At 35.9% G+C, this 12,746-nt stretch overlaps 3 protein-coding genes across 3 annotated transcripts; all 3 read right to left on the bottom strand.

The window, feature by feature from the left end:
* LOC108662379 (umecyanin-like) lies at nt 1,035–2,669 on the bottom strand. Its single transcript, XM_018122595.1, has 2 exons — nt 2,200–2,669; nt 1,035–1,615 (listed from the first exon to the last, which is right to left on the bottom strand). The coding sequence occupies exons 1-2, from the start codon at nt 2,381–2,383 to the stop codon at nt 1,206–1,208; spliced, it is 594 nt and encodes a 197-aa protein (XP_017978084.1). The 5' UTR covers nt 2,384–2,669; the 3' UTR covers nt 1,035–1,205.
* LOC18595256 (glucan endo-1,3-beta-glucosidase 14) lies at nt 3,514–5,454 on the bottom strand. Its single transcript, XM_018122594.1, has 3 exons — nt 5,325–5,454; nt 3,829–4,865; nt 3,514–3,691 (listed from the first exon to the last, which is right to left on the bottom strand). The coding sequence occupies exons 1-3, from the start codon at nt 5,419–5,421 to the stop codon at nt 3,623–3,625; spliced, it is 1,203 nt and encodes a 400-aa protein (XP_017978083.1). The 5' UTR covers nt 5,422–5,454; the 3' UTR covers nt 3,514–3,622.
* On the bottom strand, nt 6,603–12,347 carry LOC18595255 (methyl-CpG-binding domain-containing protein 11). The gene is made up of 2 exons (XM_007023123.2): nt 12,034–12,347; nt 6,603–7,824 (listed from the first exon to the last, which is right to left on the bottom strand). Exons 1-2 carry the CDS (start codon nt 12,091–12,093, stop codon nt 6,889–6,891), a joined length of 996 nt encoding a protein of 331 aa, XP_007023185.1. The 5' UTR covers nt 12,094–12,347; the 3' UTR covers nt 6,603–6,888.

Raw genomic sequence — 12,746 nt, 5'->3', positions numbered from 1 at the left:
TCTAAAGCAAACGTGAGTGTGACCGTTGCCCTGACTCCAAATAAACCACTCATTTGGCTACACTGTGTCTATGCCTTCAGTCCTTGCTGCCTTTTGTTTCTGTGTTCCTCATCTATGAGTAGGATGTTGTCAACGTTAGGTAGAACATTTCCTTCAAGTTGATTATTTCAAATAGAGAAACAACAGGTAGAGTATTCATTATTTTGAAATATCTTAATCCAAACATTATTATTTAATAGAATATCTAAATTTTATAAATACTCGATATCATCTTTGATTTCAAATAAAAATATCCGTCTTTAAGACCTTTTTTTCTAAGTATAATTAAGGACTCCGAAATTTGTTTTTGAGATATATATATATATTCACTAGATAGTCTTTTGTCCTCTCATAATTAGTCCGAACCCTCAGTTAGTTAAGGATCGATCAGTTCATAATTTTCGTTATACTATGTTTAGGGTTTAGGTGTACTACGTATACATGTAGTTTTAGCTTTTTATAATTCATGTAATAACTATAAGTGCCATAAAATTAGAAAATTAATTAATGATAGAAACTCCTCAACTTTGTTTTAAGTTATAAATTAATTAGTCAAGTACTCGAGAATTACTAGAGCTTGGGTTGGTGAATATTTATTTTTTTAATCAATATTCATAAAGATTGGGCATTTCTCGTATTGAATTAATTAAAAATTTAAAATATATTCAATATTTTTAATTATAATATATAATTAATATAATTTATATATTTTTTAAAATTTATTCACATTGTGTACTCATCAATCACAATTTGAGATTGTGTTTTGAATTTTAATTTTTTAAAAAAGTAAATTATTATATATATCTTACATTAATGAAGTACGTAACATTAAAACAAGTCTCATTAAATCAATTACAATTCAAGTTGACTATGGGTATCTCAAACCTAATTCAAACCCGAATTTCGAGCTTTACAATTTGAAATGAGCTCTATTGATAAATATATTTTGGGTAACTCACTTGATTCATTGCATATATGCTCATAATTTATTTTATAAAAATAAAAAGAAAAACTTTTATTGATCATCGTATGCTTATAACAAAGCAATATATATATTAGTACAAAATTTTCGAATGAAATGAATCACAACTTTATTCAATGATATACCCCCAATTGCTCACTAAGGAAATGAAGTAATGAGAAGAATGACATCCTCTCCCACTATCTTAGGCAATTAAACCCATAACAATGGCCAACATGGACAGCAACAAACTGGCTAAAACAGCAGAAGATGAAGAATTAGTATTGCCATTGGGGTCCGGTGCTGATCCCGAAGGAGTCGAGCCAGTGGGACCAGATGTAGGACAGGGGCTGTTAGGGGTGGTCGGAGTACTGGTGGGTGAAGGTGCTGGCAAAGGAGAGTCGGAAGAGCCAGAAACAGTAATGGCTAACTTTTGGCCAAATTGGCAGTGCTGGCCAAATGTGCAAATGAAGTAGTTTTCCCCGGCGGAGGTGAGGGTCACGTTGGCCGGTCCGACGGTGATAGTGCTTCCTATAGGGTTGTCGTTGCTGCATGCATCAAACGATGCCTTGGGGACTTGCAGCACGTCGTGTTCATTTGTTGCGAAATTGAACTCTGCGAAAATGTTAAGCCATGGAAATTAGATTGCCTGTAATTATAATGGTTAAAATAAACTCTTTCATCAAATTAAAAGATTATTATTAACATAGATATTATCCAAATGATATCGAGGATTTTATAGTATTTAAATTAAACATGATTATATTTTTTAAAAAAATCATATATATATATTAATAAAAAAAATACATAATACTAAAATAAGTCTTTAACTTAATGGAAACAGAAAACTTGTTTTCAGCCTTAAAGCACGTTGATCCTGTCATATCTCATGACCTCGCACCGTTGTTATACATTTATTTTTCTATATTATGTTTGTGGTTTTTTATTCATCTAATGATTAGTGACCTATTATTTTAAATATTTTTATTATTATTTTATACGTAAGAAGTAATTTAATTTTATAAATTTATATTCAATGTACTAATAACTTAATCTCCAAATTCTATTTGCTTATTTTATAAAAATTAGGTTTTACTAGTGTATTAAATTCTTTAAAAAATATGAAACAAATGTTGACTTTAATTGTTTTGCTGTGTCAAGTTTTTATGAAAATTACTTAAAAGAGAGAGCTTTCTTACCCAAAATATCTCCAACCATGAACCTCTTACCAGCCGCCCAAGTGCTGTATGCGGCGGCACCATTCTGGGGAACGGTCCATCCCATGTCGCCCCCCACCACATGCACCGTTTGCGCCGCCGCGCATTGCATTAGAGACACCGCGGCCACGATACCAACAACAGCCATGCACATGAACCTTGCCATTGATCTCTCGCAACTGTACTATCTCTCTAGCTATATCTCAATGTTAATTTTTAATGCTTTGAGTGATGAGATATACGAGAGGGTTGTAAGCCTATATAGAGAGAGCTAACGTAAACGCAGGGTTGACATGGAAGAAGAAGGAGATGATGGCGAGCACCAATGTAGACCAAAAGCATGAACGCCGGTCTGCTTTGTACGCGTGTGACCAAACTTAGAAAGTCTCAACCAAGACTAGTCTGCCATTAATTGTTAGACCCTCTCGCCATGACTTAGAACTTCTTCTGAAATTACAAGTGCTTTTCTTCATTGGAGAAATTATGCATGAATTATTGAGTCAAATAGAGGTAAAATTAGTAAAGAGGACGGTATGCAACGACTTTCCCCTAAACATACACATGTCCTGGTTAGAAAAATGTTAAACCAGGTCAAAGGCTTCAACTATGGAAGAAAAATTATAGTGTGTTGTATATTTTCCCTGTCATTTGGAGTCAATAAAATTTAAAAAAAATCAAATAAATTACTTGGAGTATTTTTATAAGTTTGAAACTTTCTCCGGTCATCTCAATCTCTCATTGTTTTTCTTCCTATAGCAAAGACTTTGTAGTACCGAACAAGGACGACTCTTTGCTCATAAATGGCAACGAATCTTCTTGGCTCTAACTGCATCTTGCCCCACTTTGACAATTCTTCTTCTTTGAAAAAGCATGTATTGTACTATTTTATTTATTTATTTTCCTTTACTTAATTCTTTGCATCGGATCTCAAGTCTTCAAAGTACCTGTTAAGTATAAGGTACCAGACTTTCAATTCAAAAAACATGTTTATTAGATAGAAAAACTATTACAGATGTAGGATCTATTGTATAGGAGGAGAAAAGTTTTTACATCTTTTACTTCATCGAGGATTCTCGTGACTTCAATCTTTCATTAATTGATTTTAAAAAAAAATTGTATTTGGATTCACTAAATATATGTGATTAAAATGTTTGAGATTATGAAACATTCAATCCAAATAGTGGATATCATATAGTTCTTTTTTTCTGTGCAATTGATTCTTCCTCTCTCTTTTTTTTTTCTTTTAATTTACAAGCTATATTGGTGATCAATTGCTGAAGATGTTAGAAAAGGGCATTAGCAATTTTGGGTCATCAATTAATTCAAGAATGATTGTTTATTACAAGAAGAAAAAAATTGAATTGGTTATTCTTGAATATTGCTATACAACAAGTCGTGTGACTATTTACAAGCCTAAACTCTGCAGTAGAACTACAGCCCAAGCCATGAAAAACCAACCTTGAACTGCAATATCCTGCAAGAAAAAACAATGTTGGGAAAATGAATTTGAGGAGGAAAATTCATTAAAAAAATGGGCAAAACATAACTCTGAACCCAGTCATGATTGATGAAATTGGAATGTTAGATAGGCAGTCAGAAGGAAAACCATACCTTAAAAGAGAGAAATGAGGAGGCTGCTGCAGAAGGTACAAGTCCAGTGAATCCAATATTATAGGCTATGCTTCCATCAGGCTTAAACAATCCAAAGTTTCTCTCAGAGGTTGGTCCCGGCTTGGAGTTTTCATTGAACAGGGCAAAAACATAAGCCCTCACAACCATCTTTGGCCTGAAGGGGGTACCCTTCTTTTTGGCTAGCCGTTTACGCAAATTCTTATTGTAAGTCTTTGCATTCTTAACTGTGGCACCTGCTTCATCTGGATCCCCACGAGAAGCCCAACCAGTTTCAGAAACAATGACCTCCATCTTTGGAAAACCAGCTTTTTCCAGTGCAGCATAAGCTGCATCAACCTGAGCTTCAAACATGTTATCATAGTGTAGCTTGGTCTTTGCATCATAAATGCCGGCATTATCTTTGAATAGGGCATAGTTAATGTCAATATGCTCAGGATCATTCTTATAGGCTAGAAATGGATATGCGTTTATATAAAATGGAGAACCAATCTGAGAGAAGAACTGCAGAAGTGGCCTCATGAATGGAAGAACATCAGGTCTGAAGATGCAGGCAGATGGTGGGAAGGAATTGGCAAATACAGCCTCTGAATGTGGACTTGAAACCTGAACAGTATCTTTTAAACCCAACCTGTAAAGAGCACTGTAAACATTCTTTGCTGCAGACAATAAAACCTCCCAAAGTTCTATAGGACCACTACCTAATATCTCATTTCCCACAGCTATTCCTCGAATACGAGTTCCCGGAAGGAATGCCTGTACATTTTCTTTTACCCAAATCATGGCTCGATCCTCCCCTATACTTATTTCTTTCAAATACTCATTGGGAAGTCCAACTATAATTTCTATACCAGACCCTTTAAAGGCCTGCAGAACTCCATGATCAGCATCATAGATTCGGACGTGATTTATCTTCGCAGCCTTTAGAAGGGTCACCACACTCTCGGGTGCCGGTAAATTGTTTGCTATTCTGCCATAATTTACTCCATAGGTCCATGTGGCTGAATGTGCTGCTGCAACTGCATGACATAACTGCACAGTCATTACAAAAGCTATTACTATTGGAAGGCAGAATCCTGCCTGCCTTCGTTTTAGGTTTGTACAAGACATCCAGATTAACCAAGAACAGATTTCATTAATGCTATCAGAACATTTCATGTGCATTACAATATAATTTTGAAAGAAGAAAAACAAGAATGATAGTGACAACAGAAGTACAAGATAATCAAAATAAAGCAATGATCCAACGACAAAAGAATGTCCAATACAACCCATGAAAGCCGGAGTAATTCATTAACTCAGCTGTAGCCTATATAAGTTATAATGAAAAGAGATTAACATACACTTTCCAAACGATATAATTAATGGAATAAATCAAAGCAACCTTGTTGGTGAACAAACTATATTATGATACTTACACCAATTATCTTAATTATTCAGTAAGTATTAACATAAGAAATCAAAAGAAAGGTACAAACCGGGAGAACATAAGACAGAGAAGATGAGGAGGAGCCAAAGAAAGAGAGTAGAACCCATGTGAGATGTAGCGAGGTAATGAAAGAAAGTGCATTCCATTTGTAGAAAGGAGGTGGGGATATATTCCAGTCTTTTGTGACTTAAAAGGCGGAAGCAAAAAGAATGCAATGCTTGTTCTGCAGGGATGCCCATAGACCACCCCGGAAAAGATTCTTAACCTTAGTTTAAAGATGATGTGCCAAACAGACCTGAGAAATGAAGAAGAAGATTCTTAACGTTAACCCAAAGATTAAAAAACTGATAGATTCTTACTTTACTCTCAAAGCATGCCTTTTTTTGCAGCTTTCTGTTCCTGGGTTTGTCTGTTCATAAACATGATGAGCTCTATACATGCAGATGGATAGTTGAATAACTATTGATGCATACCTTTCTTCGGAAAGGAGGAGAAGTGAATCATGCTTGATGACGGAAATAAGGTTGGCTTTTGCTTGTAGCTTTTGCATTATGGAGGTGAGGTGGCATGATTATTGAGCTGCTTAAGCTAGGAGAGGAATAGCTTTATAGGTGGATGCACCCGTTCGACAATGATATTTGAATATTCTAGTGATCATTAGAGCGATTATTTATCATATGGGGAAAAACTGACCCTTCGAATAGAGCAAAATGTAATTAAAAAATGCTGAGATCCTCTTCCTACTTAACGTCATCAGTTGCAGAAATCTTCAGCAGAAAGACCTAGTTCACTTCTTTTAAGGGCGTCATTAACCATGAACGTACCACTACGTATTGCTCTTGTGAAATCTTACCAATAATCTGTGTAGGGACTAATTTTTGTAAGAAATCGCAATTACGTCCATCAAAGATGGCGATGCTCAGGATCAAGGGGTTATCAACATTGTCTTTTTAACAATTATGTAAAAAGATCCTGAGAACAATAAGTCTGATTCTTACCCTTTCAACATGAGATTTAGAAAGGACCTAGCAGGAATATTGCCGGAGGGATACTTGTTACACGATTTACGCAGGAGGTTTCATAGCTGAATGTTTAAACAAGTGCAGAAAGATGAGACTGCACACGCCAGGAATGATGGAAATGATTCCCACAAGTCAGAACAGAGACAAAGACGATGTCACCTTCTTGCCACAGCCATTCTTTCTAGCACCATCGCTTATCCAGCTTTCTCCACATCCTATCTTTCCTTCTTCATAGTAATCATACTAAAATCTGCACAGCAAACATCTGCGCATATTGTCTAAACAGAAATATCTAAGTATACACGATGCTGTTAATCCATGCCACATTACATGTCATGTCCAACTTTAAACTTGAGCCACTAACCATAAGTTATGAGTTCCAGGTCCCTACTATCTAAGTTCTACACAACGTAACAAAAGCTGCACTGTTCAAAACCTACTTCTTACAGGGATATAGGTTGATTTCCCTACTTACAATCAAATCTAGCATCAACAGCATTAATGTTACAGTCATCCATGGAATCATAGAGGTTACACAGGGAAATACAAAAAAACAGTACCACAGGATAGCTACGATAATAGATGGTACATTTAGCAGCTTATGGCAGCAGGTCCCGGAGGCTGTGGGGCATCAGTTTGCCCAACCTTACCATTTTCAATCAACTCCCCATCCACTGCCTTGCCTTTCTCCTCTACCTGAACATTACACTTGCCAGAAACCTCCAGTACACCTTGTTTCTCTTTAGCCTCTCCCTCAGGTACAAAGGTTGCTCCATATGGATTCTCTTTCTCTACTCCCCCGTTAGCTTCCATTGTCACAGTTTCAGGGTTTTCAGATTGTTTCTCACATGTACCATTCTCTTTCTCTGCCTGAGTTTGTGGCACCTTTTCAATAGGGGCTTCGACCTTTTCTTCTTCAGTTGGAGTTCCATCAGTGCAACAAGCTTCTGCAGGTTTCTCTTGAAATTCCATTGACGTTGGGTTTTCTGCAGTACCAGCAGCTTCGCCCTTTTTGTCATCCTTTGCAGTATCTGGTATCTTAACATCTTTACCAGCTTCTTCTTCCCCAGGTTCCTCCATCTTGGCATCACTGTCCCCAGTCAGGTCAGCTGCTTTTGTTTTACCTCCATTCTCAACCTGTTTTACCTCCCCATCTTTTTCCTTTTCACCTTCTGCAGTTTCCTTCACAGTGGCTTGAGTATCTTGCTTTTCACTTCCTTTCTCACCCTCAGCTTTTTCAGGAACAGCCTCTGTTTCCTTGTTTTCCTTCTTTGCACTCAATGATCTTCGGCCTCGCTTCTTTGGGGGTTCCTTCTCTGGTGTTGGAGTAGCCTTAGCTTTTTCACTGATCCTTGCTGATCTTCTAGGGGTCTCACCAGTACCCCAATCAAACTCTGCAATGGGAGGATTACCTGGGTGTGATTTTAGATACTGCTCCAACTGTTTTCTGTTATTAATCTCCTCCCCAGTTGGTGCAACGAACATGATCTCAGTCTTCCTTGGTGAACCAACTTTCTTGGGAAAATACTGCAACAATGAGCAGGAAAAACATGTTATACAAGTAGGCACCACAGCCATCAATCAAATAAGATAAGAAGCACAATAACTTGAACACTGACATATGTAAATCAGAATGTGTCATAAGTCATATGTGTGTTTTATACCATATGGAGCAAGTGGAAGGCATGATTTGTTAAAGAAATGTTTTGAAGGGGACTGCAAAGACATGTCCTGCCAGATCTTCCATCCAAGTTCACTACAAAGCTATTTCCCCATTTTAAATCACAGCATACAATCAAATCATCACAAACTTCTAATAGCTCTCATTACTTCTCTAAAACTTCCCAGGATCCTTCAAAGTTTTTGTCTAAACTCCTGCTCTTATAACATCTAAAACTAAATGCGCTTTATGCTGCATTTTTTTCCTTAAATTCTCAAAACTGCCCAGTTGACTTATTGCTTCCATTAGTAATGCATTGCATGATCCTAATTGTATGGCAGAAACCATTCTAATATAACTGCTCAAGTGTCGGTTCATCTCTTGCACAATCAGCCCACAAAACCCACAATCGAGATTTCAATGAAGTCAACCCAATTTGCAGCAATAACTAATATCAAACCAAGTAGGACAACGAGAGAGAGCAATATGCATCTTACTAGCTAGCAACCTAGCATGACCACCAGCTGCAGCAATGAGCAAGGTCTCCCTAGTTCTCTTTTCCGTCGTCATCCTGATTTTGCCTCTTCTTTTTTCTCTCCTTGTTTGGGTTAACATCCAAACTCCAATTGCAACAAGCACCAAATATATCATATGAGTATAAATAAACTCTCCTAGAGTACATATCAAAAATATTTTGCAAATGTGACCCATGAAAGAAAAACAACTTTGCCTGCCAGCTGGTAGAAGTAAACACTAAACCGTCCAGTGATTGAAAAAACAAATCAACCCTAAACCAATCTGCTAATGTTTACTAAAAGGACCTTCCAATTGGTATGTGGTCCTTTATGAATGACAACTAACAATAAACAAAAGCAAGTTACAACATTAAAAAATCATAAACCAGGTACCCACATGAAACCGTAAATGTAAAACCACATATAAGTGCACAAGCTTTTGCCAACAATAATTAGAAAATAAAACACGAAAATAAGTCTTATATTCAGAAGGATAATTTCTCTAAAACCAATTGTTAATCTCACCCAATACCTGTTTAAAAATCCATGCCGAAAATACCTCTTAATTTTCGCAAGAGAGACATGCAAGTGGCTCAAAGGACATTTGCAAAGGTAAATAGGTTAAAACACAAGATACTAACCTAACAGTGATCATGAAGCAATTCAAAGCAGATGAAGCAGGGGACCATTAAATACAAAAATACCAGAAAAGGGTAGATTATTCAGACTCCATTTGGTTGATGTTTTTGTTAGTTGTCTTTTTTTTTTTTCTCTTTTTTTTTTATTTAATTTTTGTGAACAGAAAGCAAATCATAACAACATCAACCAAATGGAACCTCGGTGTCTAAACAAACAAACACACAGTGAAAAGATGTCAAAATTTTACATCAACTAACACCCTCAACCCTGGCCAAAAGTATAGACCACTGAATTACCAAATAGTAACTGTATTACATTACACTTTTAATATTATTTTCTTTCATACAATCTACATAAAACATGCAAAATATGAACAATTCACATCTAACGGATAGGATTTTAAGTATTGACAAGCTATATGTTGTAGCTAATAGGTTTAATAAGCATTATGTGCAAAGAGATGTGATGGAGCATTCTCACTATCTGAATATATCAGAATCAATATTGATTGGATATCAATAAAATTGCAACTAAAAGATGGCTCTAAAAGAGCAGTAATAACAGAGAATTACAAGTAAAGCTTCTTGATCTGTACACCATAAATTTTAAAGCTGAAAGAACAAAGGAAGCACCCCCACACCCCTTGTTTATCATTCTTTATGTTTACAAGACCATCTTAAAACTCAAGATTTACGTTTTGGAAAAACAAACTAAAACTCAGAATCAAAGAATGCTAACACAGGTCAAAATGTTGATCATTAAGAGAATAAACTTTAATGAGAGAACAAGGGAAGCAACCCCCACCCCCTTGTTTACCATTCTGTAAATTTACAAGACCATCTTCAAACTCAAAATTTAATTTTGAAAAAACAAACTAAAACTCAGAATCAAAGAAAGCTAAACACAGGTCAAAATGTTGATCATCAAGAGGATCTCCATACTTCATTGTACTCCAAGGGCTCCCTTCCTAACATATTGATTTTTCCTCATGTGGCTACATTATCAGCTATTTCACTACTTTATGGAAAATCTCCTAAGCAAGATGGCACAAGAGATGCATCAGCAGTAAGTGTAATTATTTCCATTTGATCCATGATGAACAGTAAACATGCTTAAAAATTAAAATCAGCAATTAGTCCAAGTAAAGAAGGTTGTAGCAGGGGCCAACTAGGTAGACTTCAGTTCAGTAAGTTCGAATACATGATAGCTCAAGAAAGATGACATATATTTTAAAGAAACCCATGAATTGGCTAAGTAAAAGAATTTTCTAACTCAATTCTTCATTAAAACAATGAACTTTCATTTTCATTGGACCATTAATACATGAAACACACATCAGGTTATAGACAGCACAACCAAACACTCAAAAGCACAGTTACAGCCACAATCCACTTTGTACAAACATGATTAAAAGTACAATTCATAAAGAAAGCCGGCTCACCGTTAAAATTCAAGACCTCTAACCCATGAAATAGCAAATTCATCACATTCTTAATAGGGGGTCATAGTTATCTCCAGCATTCAACAACAATAGGAGAACTTGGCGCATGCTTCCCAAGGAGAAAGAACAGGAGAACAAGTTTTGATAGATTGACTATTCAATCTCAAAAGCTAACACTTAACCCTCAGAAACATGATGAGAAAACTGTTCTTCCTTATGACTGGATCTAATGGCATCTAACCATACCATAGTTTGACTTAGAGAATACATGAACACACATCATGTTATAAACAACACAACCAACCACTTGAAAGCCCAGTGACATCCATAATCATCTTTGTACAAACATGATTAAAAGAAAGCCGTTTCACCATTTAAATTTAAGACCTCTACCCCATGAAATAGCAAATTCATCACCTTCCCGATAGGGGCTCATATTTATCTCCAGCATTCAACAACAATAGGAGATCTCAAAAGTTAACACTTAATGCTCAGAAACATTATGAGACACCTTTTCTTGCTTACGACTACATCTAAAGGCACCTGACCAAACTTTAGCTTGACTGAGAAAATAGATCCTCTGTCACCAAATAACCACTGTCAGCTCCATTTGAAACAAGATTCCTATACCAGAAACATTAAAGACTGGTGCCAAAGAATTGACATAGCAAAGGTTTAGAACATTTTTTTCTTTAGGCACAAGGCAGAACAAAACAACATCCCACTTTTAACTGAGTAGAAACAGCATAACCCAATCCACAATGGTGGTTCATCCCATCCAGTTAAAATATCTCAAAATCATAGTCCACACTTCAGAACCTTCTTTTTCCCTACAATCTTGATCGCTTAAAACTTCTAAAGTCAATCTCACGACATCCATGTCAATTTTTCAATTCCATATAAAAGTTTATCACCAATTCAAATTTTAGAGCTTTCTCCATTATTACGTATCTACTTCGCTTTTCTCAACAACTATTAAATAAGTACTCACAAAACATAATGCAGCAGAGTTCAGCTGGAAAACCACTGAAAACACTCATGAAGTTCATATATATTCCAAAATAGGACTCCCTTTCTTCAAAGAAATAACATTTTCTGTTTTGGAAAAATTATTCACCATGTAAGAACTAAACTTAACCCAAACATGGTTGAAAACATTAAAACTTTTACAAAGGAGCATAAAAACCCTAGCTTCAACTACCACCACCAAAACAAGGTAAAATCTTCAAAAATAACTCCAATGACAAAAATTACCACCATAAACACACAAAATCCACCTATAATACACAGAATAATCAATAAATTTCCAAATTATACCACAACACCAAAATAGCCCAAAATTTCAAGGAAAAAAGCAAACAGATTTAAAATTACACTTAGAAGCAAAATACTAAAGCAAGATACAAAATTTCCAAAGGAACAAGCAAATTAACGCACAAACAAAATGAACAAGAATTAAAACTTAGAAAAAAAAAGGGTACCATTTTCTTCCAAGAAGCAGGTGCTGGAAGCTCAACAGAAATAACCTCCAAACTCTCCATTGTTTCACCTGCAAATACACCAAATTTTTCTTTCAAAAAAGCAAAACAAAATTAAAAAAAAACCCCAACAACACTTTCTCTCTCTAAAATCTATTCCTTCAAAAAAGTTTGCTTCTTTGTTCTATGTTTTCTCGCTCTCTCTCTCAAATTTATGTGTTTTGTGTGGTAAGAAGAAGAGAGTCACAAAAACCGTTGAGGTTTTGGGATTATGTTCGGTTTTTTTTTTTTTTGGGGGTGGGCACAATCCAATGAGGGGAAGTGATAAAGTTACAGGTCGGGGTACGGAGAATTTCGTTGAGATTTGAAATGGTATCCAATGAGAAGGTGCCACCTGGTCTTTTAAAGTTGATTGTGCCTTGGTTCGAGTCGCTTCGATTCCCCGTTGAGTGTTAGCTTTCCACTTTTGGTTTTCAAAAAATAGTTTTACCTCTGATTTAAGGCTGACACGTGTCTTTCCCTCGAAGTTGGATTCGGGGTTTCAAAATATCCAGAGAGTACTGTTCGGTCCTCGTGCATCCTGACTAGTAAATTTGATCCACCCCCTAACGTAGCGCGTGGCGTACCGTAAAATTGATAATAAAAATTTTGTTTTTAGCTTTCTAATACTTATTACCACCTAATTTACATTTTTTATTATTATTTAAATTAAAATT

This window comes from Theobroma cacao, chromosome 6 (assembly GCF_000208745.1).
Source record: "Theobroma cacao cultivar B97-61/B2 chromosome 6, Criollo_cocoa_genome_V2, whole genome shotgun sequence".
NCBI classification, from domain to species: Eukaryota; Viridiplantae; Streptophyta; class Magnoliopsida; order Malvales; family Malvaceae; genus Theobroma; species Theobroma cacao.
The sequence above is the reverse complement of the archived record's forward strand: the minus strand, read 5'-3'. Positions and strand labels throughout refer to the sequence as shown.

Excerpts from the sequence above, each read along its gene's own strand:
- LOC108662379 (XM_018122595.1), bottom strand. The coding sequence starts at position 2,383 with ATGGCAAGGTTCATGTGCATGGCTGTTGTTGGTATCGTGGCCGCGGTG. Across the intron at positions 1,616-2,199 it reads CATGGTTGGAGATATTTTGG|AGTTCAATTTCGCAACAAAT; the intron begins GTAAGAAAGCTC and ends ACATTTTCGCAG.
- LOC18595256 (XM_018122594.1), bottom strand. The coding sequence starts at position 5,421 with ATGGAATGCACTTTCTTTCATTACCTCGCTACATCTCACATGGGTTCT. Across the intron at positions 4,866-5,324 it reads CTCTGTCTTATGTTCTCCCG|TTGCAGCAGCACATTCAGCC; the intron begins GTTTGTACCTTT and ends TATGTCATGCAG. Across the intron at positions 3,692-3,828 it reads CCTCATTTCTCTCTTTTAAG|GATATTGCAGTTCAAGGTTG; the intron begins GTATGGTTTTCC and ends TTTTTCTTGCAG.
- LOC18595255 (XM_007023123.2), bottom strand. The coding sequence starts at position 12,093 with ATGGAGAGTTTGGAGGTTATTTCTGTTGAGCTTCCAGCACCTGCTTCT. Across the intron at positions 7,825-12,033 it reads CTGCTTCTTGGAAGAAAATG|TATTTTCCCAAGAAAGTTGG; the intron begins GTACCCTTTTTT and ends TCATTGTTGCAG.